The sequence below is a fragment of the Pteropus medius genome, unplaced genomic scaffold, assembly GCF_902729225.1.
Source record: "Pteropus medius unplaced genomic scaffold, Ma_sr-lr_union100, whole genome shotgun sequence".
Taxonomy (NCBI): Eukaryota; Metazoa; Chordata; class Mammalia; order Chiroptera; family Pteropodidae; genus Pteropus; species Pteropus medius.
In genome coordinates this window covers 20,133,582-20,149,221 of record NW_024352787.1, presented here as the reverse complement: position 1 = coordinate 20,149,221, position 15,640 = coordinate 20,133,582, and the positions used below count along the sequence as shown (strand labels likewise).

Genomic DNA, 15,640 nt, shown 5'->3' with positions numbered 1-15,640 from the left:
GTTGCAAGATGGCATGCTATCTCCACTGCAAGCATTATATCCTTACACACGTATGTTCAAAGACAGGAAATGAAAGAAGAGGAATAGAACAGAGATTCTCTTCTCTTTTTTTAACATTGAATTTTTTAAATTAAATGCATTGGGGTAACATTGGTTAATACTATTATATAAATTTCAGATGTACAACTTTAGAATACAACATCTGTACACCCCGTTGTGTGCTCACCACCCAAGTCTAGTTTCCTTTCATCAGGATATATTCGACCTTCTTTATACTCTTTGTCCTCCACCCTCTCCATTCCCTTCTGGTAACCACCATTCTGTTGTCTGTATCTATGAGTTTGTTTTGTTTGTTTAATTTGTTGCTTTTTGTTTTATATCCCACATGTAGGTGAAATCGTATGGTTCTTGTCCTTTTCTGTCTGACTTATTTCACTTGGCGTGATAAACTCAAGATCCATCCTTGTTACAAATGGCAATATTTTATCATTGTTATGGCTTAATAGTAATAGGAGGATGGTATATATATATATACCATATCTCCTTTATTCTCCTTTTCTCTTTTGAGAGAAATTTCCAGGGAATTCTTTCTCCTTACAGACTTCCTTTTAGTTGTCCAGTGCCAGAACCAATTATACCTGTAGCTACAAAGGAGACTAAGAAAATGAGTATATGAGTATAATTTCTCAGCCTCTGTATTGAGAGGCAGACAAGGGAGAAAGAGTGGGAATACCTTCTGGGTATTCTATAAAAAGATCCACTATAGCACTTAGGAATGTTCTCTCTCTTTATCTTGCCATCTGACCTGAATGAATTAACCCTTCTTGTTACATAGTAGATCAAGTGTTATACAAGTTAAATGAGTAGTTTCCTTGTTAAAAATGAACTAATTATAGTAAACACAACTATAATCAGACTTTCTTACAAAGCTATAAATCCTTACATTTATATAATAATTTTGTACATGCTTAGGCAGTACATATATTAAAATATATAACAATTTTATATCCATTATCGAAAATCATCATCATAATAGTGCTTTCAGCTTTAAAATTTTAGTCTCTTTTTACATATGAGAAATAAGGAGATTAAAATTATGATCATACAGCTCACCAGTGGTAGACTGGGAACCTTGATTCCTTGCCCTAAGCTTCTTTACAGTGCTTTTGGTGTTGTCTATAAACCTTATCCTGAAGTAGAAAAACTATACAGAAATGTTTTCTCCTGCCTTATAGTAAGGTAAACTTTTAGTATCTAGTAGAAAGAAATTGATGTAATTGACCTACCATTTGATCCAGCAATACCTCTACTGGCTCTTTACCCCAAAGACTCAAAAACTCACATTCAAAAAGATATTTACACACCGATGTTCATAGCAGCATTATTCACAGTGGCCAGGACATGGAAGCAACTGAAGTGTCCTGTGATAGATGAAGCTAAAGAAGCTGTATGCAATGGAATATTACTCAACCATAAGAAGAGATGAAATACTGCCACTTGGAACAACATGGATGGACCTTGAAAAAATCATATTAAGTGAAATAAGCCAGACAGAAGAGGTTGAAAAATCACATGTTATCACATATGTGGGATATAAATGTAAAAGCAACAAATGAACAGGCAAACAAACAGAGACTCATGGACATGGACAATGGACTAGTGGTTACCAGAAGGGAGCAGGGAGGGGGAAAGTAAAAAAATAAAATGTTAAAAAAATTATATATATATGGTATGAAAAAATAAATAAATAAATAAACTGTCATTTAAAAAAAGAAAAAAGAAAAAAGAAAATTTGATGAAGCTTTATATCCGGTTAAAATTCCAGTGTTCCTTTTTGGGAAATAGTAGTATCTCATAAAATATAAAATAGGAATTTCCTTTGCTCCAACGAGGACAGTCTATAAATTTTCCATTTGATTGTAAACACAGGAAGGAAAAAGGGTTTATCTCCAATTTTTATTTAGTATCATTAATATTAACAAATTAGAAATGGTCTAAGTGGTCATGAGTAGGGATTATGGAAACAAAATATGGTACATATATATGAGAATATGCATCTAATAAAATTATTGTAAAGCATTCTCATTTATGAAAATAGAAACAATAATTGATTAAAAATTCCAAAGAGCAAATTAACAGCACATAAAAAAAAGAATACATTATGATCAAGTGAGGCTTTTTCTAGAAATGCAAGGATAATTCAGTTTTAGGGAATCCATAAGCACCTATGAAAATAAACATGTGATCATCTTTTCAGTTTCCAGAAATCCTTTTGATAAAATTCAATAAGCATTTCTGATACAAAGCATTAACTAAGAACTAATTGATACTTTCTTAATATAATAAACTCTGTATAGTTTTTAATTTACTTAGTATTGAAATTATAGCCTCTTTTCCTACTAAACCCAGGAAGGAGGCAAAGATGTCCATTATCTTTATTTTATTTGATATTGTGTTGGATTTATTGGCCAACATAATCAGAAAGGTAAAATAATTAGATGTACAAGAATTAGAAGAGATAAAATCCATCTCTGCCAATGATATGGATTCAGTATACTTGGAAAACACAAAAGATCTAAAAAAGAAAACTAATGCAAACAAGATAATTTAGTAAGGTAGCTGTATATAAAATTAGCATGAAAGGTCTGCTAGAAAATACAATGGAAGAGAAGATTTTGTTTAAAACAACAACAGCGACAACAAAAGATAAACTACTTAGGAATAAATTTAAAGGAAATGTTCAAAATCTGTATAGGAAAAAATTCAAACACTCCTGAAATATACAAAAAGACACAAAATAAGATTTGAAAAAATGGAAAGAGATTTTTTTATGGTAATAGGATGACTCAAAAGTATAAAGATATCCATTCTTTCTACATTAATATATAAATTTAACTCAATCCTTCCCCCAGATGCAAAGTGTTTGGGGGTTTTTAGGAGCTAAATAACTTGGTTCTAAATTTTATATGGAAAAATGAAAAAAAACTAAATATTTAGGAAAACCTTGGAAAAGAAGGAAACAGTGGAAGGACTAGTACATTCTACCAGATTATGAAACACGCTATTAAGTCTCTGTAATTAAAGCAGTGAGACAGGTGCATGGATATATAGACAATGCAATAGAATAAAGCAGTCCTGAAATAAACCCACATGCAACTGGAATTGGTATAGGATAAGGCGACATCTTAAATCACTTGAAAAAAGATCAACTTTTTAATCAATGGTCTTATAATAATTGGGAAAAGATAAAACTGCATTCTGATATCACACCATACACAAGAATAAACTCCAAATAGATTGAAGATCTAAATTTTAACAAAATGAAACTATACAGAGATAATAGTGAATTATTTTATAACCTGGAAATAGGGAAAGTTTTTCTAAATATCAGAAAATTCAAAAGTAATAAAGGGAATTTGACAAAAAAAATGCAAAATCTTTTGCTTTGTAGAAAAAATTTAAAGTCAACAAACAAATGGCAGAGAAAAATATCTGCAACTTAGACACAAAAGGTTAATTAATGAGCTATAGAAAATTGAGGGAAAAAACATCAGGTGCAGAGAAATGAGGAGTCATTTCACAGAAAAAAAGTCAAGTGGCCCTTAAATATATGAAAAGATGCTCAATGGACTGTATTGGGTGAAGGCGAATTTGAACCACACTACTGCAAAAGACTTCTGGGATGCCTTCCAGTTCATTTTGTAAAATTGCTCAAGCTCTACACTGTAGATATATGCAGTCTATTGTATATATGTTATACTTACCTCAAAAAAAAGTTCTTAAGAAAACACCTGACAGATAACATTTCTTACTTATCAAATTGGCATAAATTCAAGCCTGACAACATGTTCTGTTGGCAAGACTACAAAGAAGACAGGCACTCTCATACAATGCTGAGAGGAGTGCAAAATGTGCAACCCTATAGAATGAAATCTGATAACATTTAACAAAATACCTTTTGACCTAATAATATCACATCTAGTAGTTTACCCTAAATATACACCTACAAAATAGCGGAAGATTATTCATTGTGGCTTTTGGGGCAATCTCATAGGAAGGGAAACAACTCAGTATTCATCAATAGGAGACTGACTAAACAATGGTACTTATACACAATAAATTTTTATACTGCCATAAAGAAGAGTAAACAACAACCTCTAATGAGAAAAAAAAACAAGGTGCAGAAAAGTGTATATAGTGTGCTACATTTTTCTGTAAAGAAGAGAGGGAAATGAGAATGCACACATGCATTTCTTTATTTTTTTGTCAAAAGACAAGAAGGAAAATAACATGGAAGCCAGTGAACAGTGTTTTCCACAGAGAGGATTAAGGATTGGGGGGAGGGGATTGAAATAGGAGTGAGATTTCCCTTTATATATCGTTCTGAATTTTGAAACATGAAAATTTTTACATATTTAAATAATATAATAAATCAAAGAGGAAAAGTGTAAAGTCCCTGAATTGAGAACAAACTGAAATAATTGAACCTAACGATATATCAATCTGGGAACATGACCACACAGAGAATAGATTATCCCAAGTGCATTTTTAACGTAGTACTGGCTCTAAATCCTAGTGACTTATATTCTGAGGACAAAAAGTGCTGCAATGAAATCTTAAATTTCACTCAGCAGTTCTGATATTGTTTTGAAATTATTATTTTGTAACTATTATAGCATAAAGCAATAAATTTGCTAATGATTTTAGGAAGCATGATTTTTATTTTAAGAGAAAAGATACGAATATAAAAACAACAGGGAACAACCTATAATGTTAAATTTAAATTGGAAATATCAATGTGAATTCATTCTTTTTTTTTTAATGTAGAAAACTCTGACCACTACAAGGTCCTCAAAGCAATGACATCCCAGTGACAACGAGTACATCTACCACCCCCGATATCAGTTTATAAGTTGTTTCCAACTAAGTTCCAGGGTTCTTTAGATAAATGACTGATATCTGATTTGGCACCAGGGAAGTCCAAGGTAAGCCAGGGACACCTTGTGTCATAGAAAGCCAGGAAGCACTCAAAGACTAATGGGATTATGCCAAAAGCCACAAATACCAGTTGGAAGGAGCTCCCATTGACCGAACTAAGGACAATTCAAGCATCGCAAGGAATAATTATTTTGTCTTATGTTGAATAAATAAAAACCCAAGAGGCAGAGTGGTACTTAGATAGATAGATGATAGATAGATAGATAGATAGATAGATAGATAGATAGATAGATAGATAGATGATAGATAGATAGATAAATAGATGTCATTTGCTATGCCATTATTCAGAAAATACTTTTACCTAAAACCACTAATTGACAGTTATAAGGTAACAGAATATCCCCAGCATCATGAAGTATCACTCACAAATTGGTAATTGCAAAAGGTATCACTTTTATGACAGACACATCTGGACTAACCACATAACTTGGTCATTAAAGTTAGTAGCATCAATAGTAGGATGGGACATCACGTGTCTTCTTATGTGATGCAACATGAAGTACACAGCCTTACCAACAACACGCTCTTTCCAAAATTTCCTTAACACATGTCTAATCAAAAGAGGAACAAGTTAAATGACATCATGAGGAAACTATCAAAGAAATCTAGAATGTAGAATACCTGCAAACATAGAATCTTCAAAAAGTCAATGCCATGTTAAAAATATAGTAGTAGTGTTCCAGATTTTTAAAAGAGAAGAGACATAACAACCAAATATAATGCTTGAACGTCGATTGGATTTTTATTTAAGAAATTAGCTTTAAAATATATTTCAGGTACGATTTAACATAAACCAGATATTAGCTGATATTAGAGAATGAATTTATTTCTTAAGTGTGATAATGGTATTGTGGACATGAGGCAGGAAGTCCTTGTTTCTGAGAAATAATTATAAAATAGACATAACAAATACAACAAAATGTAACCATGTGTGAATCTAAGTGATAGATATAAAGGTAATCATTGTACTGATCTTTCAACTCTTGCATATTTAAAATATTTTATAATAAATTAGGAAAAAAATGATTTCATTGAGCTGTATTTGACTAGGAAAGATAACGAGAAGAAAATTTTAAATTAAAAAATGCAGGTTAGGGAGGAAAAAAATGGCATAGTTGATAGAGGCTCTGTTCATCCCTCTGGCGATCAAATCAAAGTTGTGACAGAAACAAGGAGCAAACAAGGAGAAAATCACCTGGGATCTAGATGAACAAGCCATACAACTAGGGAGAAATCCAAGAAATTACCCTGCAATGGCAGAATGTAGGATGAGGTAGGGCACGAGCTGTCCGGTCTGGAGTGGCTGAGTGGGACAGAGGTTGCGGCAGTGGCAGCGGCGGCAGCAGACTCCTCTTATAGGGGCCGTGTTTTTCACAGTGATGGACCTGCTCACTCTGAGCACCAGTGCCAATTCGGCTATGCTAAAGGGGCACCAGGGACTTAAAAAGAGACATTGTTGGAGCACCGAAGCAAGACTCGCTGTACAGAAGTGCCAGCGGTATCCATTGTTCCCTGTTGAGCCCTCCCCACTACCTGTGCACAGACACAGTGCCTCCATAGCAGAGATGTCATCAAACTGGATAACAAAGGTCTCTTTGCCCAGAGGATTCCCTGAAACTCCATCTCCCCCAACTTGCTGCCCGACCCAAGCCACATCCAGGTATATCCTCAGTGAATCAGGTGCTCCTTGCTGAACCTAGATTCACAGTGGAGGCAGCTGGCCTTGGTTTCTGGTGTGGCCTTTTGAGGTAGCTATAAGCACAGCATCTTTGGATTGCTTGCTGAATCTCAACAGGTAGTCCCGGAGGGGTAGGGGCTTGGGCTAAATTTGGTCTACGGCTGAATCCCTCTCAGGACTGTGCCACTGGACACCTACTTCACAAATCTACACTAATAAGACCGGAAGACTTAGGAGCTTTGCTTAGTACACAGAAACATACACGGAAAGGCAGCCAAATGGGAAGACAAAGAAGCAGAAACCATGTGATAGAACAGAACAGAGATCCAGATATAATGGAGTCAAGTAATCTAACAGATGTAGAGTTCAAAAAACTGGTTATAAAGATGCTTAATGAACTTTTGGGGAGTGTAGATAAATTCAGTGAGAATTTCAACAAATAGATCAAAAACATAAAAAATAGAAATGGAAATTACAAAAGGGAACCAGTCTGAAATGAAGAACACATTATCTGAAATGAGAAGTATATTAAATGGAATAAACAAAGTGAATAAAGAAGAGGATCAAATGACGTATCTAGAAAATGGGAAAGCCAAGGATAGTCAATCAGAATGGCAAGAAAAAAGATGCCAAAACTATAAAAATAATCTAAGGAGAATATGGGAAACTATTAAAGGTCAAAATATCTATCTGATTGGCATACCTGAAGGTAAACAAGATGTTGAACATCTATTTGAAGAAATAATGATGGAAAACTTCCCTAACCTGGTGAAGGAAATAGACATACAACCCCAGGAAGCTCAGAGAACCCCAAAAACCAGGGATCCAAAGAGGCCCACACCAAGACACATCGTAATTAAAATGCCAAAGTTTAAATATAAAGAAAAAAACTCTTAAAAGCAGCATGAGAAAAGCAGATAATTACCTACAAGAGAACACCCATAAGACTGGCACCTGATTTCTCAAAAAAACTATGCAGGAGAGAAGGGCTTGGCAAAAAATATTCAACAGGATGAAGAACCAGGATCTACAACTAAGAATATTTTATCCAGTAAAGCTATCATTTAGTTGAATCACAGGTAAAGAGCTTCTCGGGCAAAAATAGGCTAAAGGAATTTATCACCACCAAGCCAGTATGACAGGAAATGTTGGAGGGACTTCTTTAAGAAGAAAAAGCATGTATCAAAAACAGGAATAAAGAATGGTAACAATAACATTCCTATCAATAAGTAACTCAAATGGAAAAGAATTAAGTGCTCCAACTAAAAGATAGAGTGGATGAATGGATAAGAAAATAAGACCCCTACATGCTGCCTACAAGAGATTCACTTCAGATTAAAAGACACACACAGACTAAAAGGAAAGGGATGGAAAAAGATATTGCTTTGATGGACCTAGAAGGAAAGTCAGAGAAAGATAAACACTATGCGATTTCACTTATATGTGGAATCTAAGGAATAAAAAGAACAAACTAATCAAAAACAGACTCACAAATATAGTGGACAATTTGGTGATAGACAGAGAGGAGGGGAGTTGGGGAGTTGGGAGAATGGGGAGGAGGGTTAAAGAAGTACAAATTAGTAGCTGATGGATGGTCATGGGGAAGGGGAGCATGGCATAGAGAATGCAGTTAGCATTAATACGTTGGCTAGATGGAGGGTCAGGGGAGGGAGGAAGCAACTGGAGAGATCATTTTATGAGCTATATAGATGTCTAACCAATGTACTGTATACTCAAAACTAAATAAATTTTTAAAATGCAGGTTTGAAAAGAAATAATGTTCAATTTCATAAAATGTGTATAATACACAGATTGATAAATCAATATGATATTTGCACACCCATATTCATAGAAGCATTATTCATAATAGCCAAAAGTTAGAACTAACCCAGTGTCAATCCGTGGATGAATGGATAAACAAAATGTGATATATGCATAAAAAGGAAAATTCCTAACCTTTAAAAAGGAAGGAAAATTCTGATGTGCTACAACATGGATGAACCTTGAGGATATCATGCTAAGTGCAATATGCCAATCACAAAAGGACAACTACTGTATGATTCTACTTATATGAGATATTTAGGGTGATCAAATACATAGAGATAGAAAGTAGAATGGTAGTTGCCCGGAGCTGGGGGATGGGGGAATGGGGGGTTGTTTAATGGATATAGAATTTCAATTTTGCAAAATAAAGAGTTCTGGAGATTGGTCAGTCTCACAACAATGTGAATGTACTTAGCACTACTGAACTGTACACTTAAAAATGGTTAAGATGGTCAATTTTGTGCTATATGTATTTTACCACAATTAAAACTAAAAATTTAAATTAAAAAATCAACATACCTTTAGACACACATGCACAGTTATTTCTATCAGTTAAGAATTTCTGAATAATTTTTATTCCTTTTTTCCATTTCTGTATTGTATGAATTTTCTATATCAGACATGAATCAGTTTTACAAAAACCAGAAACCTATTTTCAAAATAAATAGAACTTCCACAGGTTTTCATTGTTTTGGAAAACATGGAAATGGTAGAGCCTAACTTTTAAGAAAATAGATTTTTAGGAAATAATAGAAATTGTCAACGCAGCCTGAGAATTTTGTCAAAAGCAATAAAAATTCATTGTCCCAGAGGAAAAGTAGAGCTCTGGGCACCTTCTGTGCACTGAGGTTGCCACGGATCCTTGGCCAGACCTGAGAGCCTGACCTTACTCACAGCTGAGGCCTGGTGTGAGATCTCCCCTGGAATGTGCTTTGCTTGGTGTCTGGTCAGCAAGGAATTTGCACTCTGTCATTGACCCAGGGCTGGCCTGCCTGACTTGTCCTAGACATTTATTCTAGCACCTTATCTTGCTTGACCGCATCCCACCGGCACAGTTTGTGACAACTTCCTTCACTTCAATGCCAGGCTTTGATCTCACCTCCCAGGATCCAGTTTCTGTTGAATTTGGTCAGTCCTTTGGGTCTACAGTTATTACCCACACAGCATCTCAAGCCAATGACTCATTTGAACCCTGGCTGCCCTCTGAGTTTTACCCTTCTGGCTCTGTCGGGCTCCATGCCCTATATCCTATTTTCAATAAAGAACCTTACATCTTAACTATGCATATGTTCATGTAAACATACAAGCTGCTAGAGCATCATGAAAATCTTTTCCAAAAGTTCAAACAAAGCAGTATTTACATTTAATCCACATGGTATTTTGAAAAATGAATTATTACAGTTCTATTTTGTTTTTCATTAAATTAATATTTTCTGTTTTGCTTAAAGCGTTGTCAGCATAGTGCAATATCAGACTATGCCCTCAATTAAAAATATATTTTGAAACAGAAAAGAACAGAAAACACCAGAACAAACACATGTGTTCAGACCACCCAGAATGAACAAATGTTAACATTTTTTAATGATTGTTGCAAGCCTGGAATTCTCATTTTAAAATTAAATTGTACTTAGTCGTATAGGCAGAGCTAGCCTCAGGAAAACAATGAAATTGGCAGAGTTCTTCTCCTGCTGTCCCTGCCCATCCCTGGCAGGCGACTGACCAAGTGTTGTTGGCACTTGGTTCTGAAGTAGGCTATGCTGTGCCTCTCCCAGAACAGCTGTGCTGGCAGCTATTACCTAGCTCTAGATGGAACAGTGGGGTCTTCAACTATATTAGAAACAAGCCCTGGTTATGAGTCACGCAAAAAGTTCTAAGCAGAAAAAGGGAAGTTTATTAGAACAAAGGAAACTTAACAACTTTGCAGGGGGATCTTCAGGCACTGGGCCTCAGAAAAGAAATGTATCCAGGAACTGAACAGCTGTTTGAATCCCAGGCTGCTCCTGCTTCTCTCTGCTATATTCTTTGCTCTTACTCAATTCACATGTTGGAAACTAGCCTCCCACAGCTTCTGTGTTTATTTATGACATATCCAGAAACACAAAGAGATTGACTGGCAGAACTTTTTTCACAATTCCACGTATCTCAGGGAAAGAAGCTATTTGTCCTGCCCTGTGTCAGGCATCCATCTCTGGCCTGGCCAACTCTGCTGAGTATGACCAAGCCATGTGTGCACATGTGGCTGCCAAGACCTCACTTCTGTCCTCTTGTGGATTCAGGGGCTGAGGGCTGTTCTCAAGAAGGAACATGCCTGCATATCTTCCAGAAGACAATCATGGCAATTTGGGAAGCACACAACTGGAGTTTCAGCAAAAACTAGGAATGACCCGCTAGGCTAAACACCTTAAACTTGGGAAAGTGCAAGAGGATGATGCTGATGGTGAGGAGAATACTGACCACCCTCGCAGGCAAACAGTACAAGTGTTTTGAGGGAGGTGGGTGGGTCTGTGGGACTGGATTTGTGTACGCACAAAAATTCCCATATTTATGAATGGACTACGCTCTGAAACTGCTGCTGCTTTTATATTCCTTCCATGAATGTTTAGACTCTGATGTGCCAGGGACTTGATGAGAAAACAGTGACAATCTGACCCTAAATTCCTCCAAAGGGTTTGATGTGAATCTTACATGTATATTTAAGAGGCTGGCTCCATTTTTGAGCAATATGAAATAAAAGGAACACTTACATTTCTGTCTACATACATTCTTACTTCTAAATGTCTGTGTTTTGGTTTAGCCTTATAAGCCATTTCATATATTTTCTGGAATATCAGGCTAGATATATCTAAATGTATAAAATGTGGCCATGTATATACTTTTGTACCAGCTCATAGAAAATGGAAGCATAATGCCAACAGTAATACTGTTTTGACTATATAGACAGTGATCATTTATGATACTTTTTCCCAAAGGATGTAATTTCTAAGCTCAGACTTGGGATGGACAACAGGCATCCCTCATGGGTGCTGTGGAGTAGAGATTTATATACCACCGATAGTTTGCGTTGGCTATCTTTAGTTGCTCATTAAAAGCCACTTCTCTAAGCTCTTCCACCCTTAGGTGTTGCATATTTCACTTTTTGAGATCAAGGCTGCAACCTTACTTTGCTCAACCGGCAGCATGGCCTAAGTTTTGGGTGGACAACCAAACACATAGAAATTCAGTGTCTTCACTCAACACCAAAATTTCTTAGCTTCAAGAATGACAGAGGACTATTGACAACACAGTACGCAAGGTGATCATGGAGAGGTCTGCTGACTCTCAGCACAGCCTAGGAATAGGGTGTGCACAAGGGCACAAGAAATGAGGCAGAGAGCATGTAGACAAACTGCGTGGGAAGCCAGTCACTCTGGGATCCCTTCAACTTTTGCCCTGGCTTGTCTTAGCCTCCTTCCAGTACGTGAGCGGTTCCCATTCTCAGCACAGCTGTACCTCCTCATCAAAGCCCTCATGATTGAAAGTTAAGACAATGAGGCACAGGTGCCTGATCCATCCTCAATGAGTTCTTGTCCTACATTCAGTATACACATCCCTGTAATTCCTTGACTTAGTGCAGCAAAGAGAACTCATCCAAGCCAAGAGTCAAATCCTCCTGCGTCCCTCTATCTAAAAGATAGATTACAAGCCACCTGTTAACCGAGGACCAGGTCTTTCTCATGTTTGTATCCTAAGGACAGAGTCTGGCATATGGTACTAGATAAGTAATTGTCCAGTGAATATTCAGTTTTGAGCTCTGAGCTTTGATTAGTTCTTATTTGGGTTGTTTGTATATCTAGTGTTTATAAATAAGTAAATAAAGAAAAGATTGCCTACAAGCAAAACTATTTGTTTTGTATTTTTAAGAGTAATTTATATCAAAGGCTTTTGGCTTTTGTACTGGTAAAGCCATGATAATAGTAACTTAAAGTCCTGAACTATTCTCTTTTAATCTGTCTTTCAGATTGTTTGAATATATTTTGCTCTATAAAGATGGAGTGATGTTTCAGATTGAACAAGCCACCAAACAGTGCTCCAAGATCATCCTGACGGACCCCTGGGACCCTCTTGACATTCCCCAGAACTCTACCTTTGAGGACCAGTACTCCATAGGCGGGCCGCAGGAGCAGATTACTGTCCAGGAGTGGTCTGACAGAAAGTCAGCAAGATCATGTAAGGGTTCAAAAAAGTATGGGAGGGCTGCATCTCAGGAAGCATGATGGGAAAAAATATTTAAGTCCATTAAGGAAAATAGCTGTTAGGGAAATTTATAAGCTTAATTGAATTGTTTAAAGCCCCACCCCCTGCCCTGCTGACATCCCCATGTGTACTCAGCTAGTTGTGTAGCACTAGGATCTAAGCATCATATTTGATACACCTCAGCCTTCTAGAACTACTGGTACCTTTCTGCCACATTAGCTCTTATAAACCTAGCCTTGATTCTGTCACTTAATGATCTCTCATCCCCCTCAGAGACCAGTGACAGGGAAGGTATTCGTCTAAGGCACACATTAGAATTGGGGGCTTCCTTTTCCTTCCCCCACATTACTTTCTAAAGTTTCAGTCACCAGATTTACTTCCATTATTTTGAGTGTTTGCTTTTATACATAGATGTGAGGCTCTTCTCTGCTCTACTGCCAACACACCTACCCCAAGACTGTCAAAAACAGGTTTATATACTGTAGAAACAGTATGGCAGCTCACCCGAAAAAAATTAAGTATGGAATTACCATATGACTCAGCAATTGCACTTCTCGGTATATACCTAAAAGAATTGAAAGCAAGGGATCAGAGAGTTGAACATCCATGTTTATAGCAGAATTATTCAAAATCATCAGAAGGTAGAAACAACCCAAGTGCCCATCAGCAGATGAATGGATAAACAAAATGTGGTATATTCATACAGTGGAATATTATTTAGCCTTATAAAGGAAGGAAATTCTGACACATACTACAGCATGGATGAACTTTGAGGACATTATGCTGAGTGAAATAAACCAGTCACTAAAGGACAAATACTGTTTAATTCTACTGATATGAGGTACCTAGAGTAATCAAGTTCATAGAGACAGAAAGTAAGGTGGTGGTTGCCAGGGACTGGGGGAGGGGAATGAGGAGTTAGTGTTTAATGGGCATAGAGTTTCAATTGGGGAATATGAACAAGTTCTGGAGAGGGTGGTAGTGATGGTTGCACAACAATGATGTCAATGTACTTAATGCCACTGAACTGTACTTAAAAATAGTTAAAATGGTAAACTATGTATATTTTACCACAATAAAAAAAAAAGGCATTTTGCCTTTTTTCTATATTAAAAAGTCAACTTCCTTTACTCTTATAGATGAAACCTGGATTGGCATTTATACAATCAAAGATTGCTATCCTGTCCAGGAAACCTTCACCAAAAATTATAGTGTGTTATTGTCCACACGGTTTTTCGACATACAACTGGGCATTAAAGACCCCTCGGTGTTTATTCCCCCAAGCACGTGCCAGACAGCCCAGTTGGAGAGGATGAGCAAGGACTGTGCCTGGTAAGCCTGTGAATGCAGAAGTGACAGCATAGAACATCAGATGCCGGGGGCCTTCACTCAAAAAGAATTTGAGATTTGAGAGATAAGAATCTTCTTTGGAGATATATCATAATTTTAGGAAGATAAACATTGATGGGGGTTTTTCATACACATGATCTTTACTCCTCAAGCTATGTGGTAATATGAACTGAAGAGATGAACATGGGGACTTCATGTAGCCTATATGGGTGCTGTGCTTCCTGCATGTGCCGGTATATACGAAGTGCAGTGGTTTACTTACTGAGGGTCAGTGGGAGCAATTTGCCTTGGCAGAGAGGAATGTTTTATTACTGATATTACTGAAAACTGTCAGATTGCATATAGTAACAGTGAAAAGTAGAACAATTTTGGTCAGTTTAACTATTAATTTTTAAGTTCTCTACAGATAATGATCCTTTGATTGCCTACACCGGGGTGGTGACACTGCTCCCTCTGCACCATGCCCTCATGCTTCCTTCATTACTGACTGACAAAGTGATCCCTTGAAATTCCTTCCAGACTTAAGAGCTTTATAGCATGAACCTATTGATGTAAACATTTTTGGAGGAAATGAAAGGCTATAATACAAAGTAATTATTCCGCTAAAGAGACATTTTAAACAAGAGAGTTTGAAAGTTTTCATTTTCTCTGGGTAAGCAAGCATGTGCCATTATATGTGTGCTTCCTTTTTTCTATGTAAGAGTATTGATATTTGTGCTGAATCATCACATACTTGTTAGGAGACCCACAGAGACAAGTAGTGTTCTAAAAATAGCACTGAACTAGGAATCAGAAGACTATTGTCTCCAAAATCCAGAACTAGAATTCCCTTGTATTCAAACTCCTTTAATTAACTACATGCACTATGCTTTTCCTCACCTTGGTCTTCCTGGGGCACTATTTTACAACCACTATATTTATCTGACTTCTGCTCATTCTTCCCAGGTCAGCTCACATATGATCTTTGGAATGCTGCTCTCAAGCTTGAATCGGGTGCACCTTGCAGCTTCAGCATGCTGTTCTCAAAATACTTCTTTCGGCTATGTGTAATTTCCTGCTTACTGGACACTATCACACACTAGCTGGGCTATGAGCTCCTTGCATATGGGTACTGTGTTCTGTTTACTTTATATGTCCAGCACCGAGTAAGAGCCTGGCACATGGTCAGTGCCCTAAAGATTTGTAGAGTGGAGAATACCAGCCTCTCTGATTCTTAGTTTCCTCATCTATTAATGGGGTTGGGTTTGCTAATCTAGGAAGACTCCCAGTAATAAAATTTATTACTCTACATTATTCTAATATTGTGTTTCTTCTGTCTATCAAGTATCTCTCTCTCTTATCTATCTATCTATCATCTATCATCTATCATCTATCTATCTATCTAGCAATTATCTATCATCTATCATCTATTAATCATTCTCTCTCTCTCTCTCTCTCTCTCTCGTCTATTGCCAGAAAAAACTTGCAACACCTACAGAAAACAATCTGTATTATGCACAGTTTACATTATTTCAAAAAACAAATTTAATTGCATTTCTAAGTGTTCTTTGATACATT

At 36.6% G+C, this 15,640-nt stretch overlaps 1 protein-coding gene across 3 annotated transcripts in view; it reads left to right on the top strand.

Annotated features, from left to right (window-relative positions):
• Window positions 1-15,423, top strand: part of EPDR1 (ependymin related 1) — a 34,479-nt gene extending 19,056 nt beyond the window's left edge. Inside the window, exons 2-4 of one of the 3 annotated variants that reach the window (XM_039849263.1) lie at window positions 12,498-12,706; window positions 13,873-14,065; window positions 15,029-15,423. In XM_039849263.1, the coding sequence (XP_039705197.1) occupies window positions 12,498-12,706; window positions 13,873-14,065; window positions 15,029-15,044 (418 nt within the window). In that variant the 3' untranslated portion in view covers window positions 15,045-15,423. Of the gene's footprint in view, window positions 1-10,776; window positions 10,938-12,497; window positions 12,707-13,872; window positions 14,066-15,028 lie in introns of those variants that run through there. The other 2 variants (XR_005649946.1, XM_039849264.1) reach the window with 2 other exon arrangements.
• The last annotated feature ends 217 nt before the right edge of the window (window positions 15,424-15,640 follow it).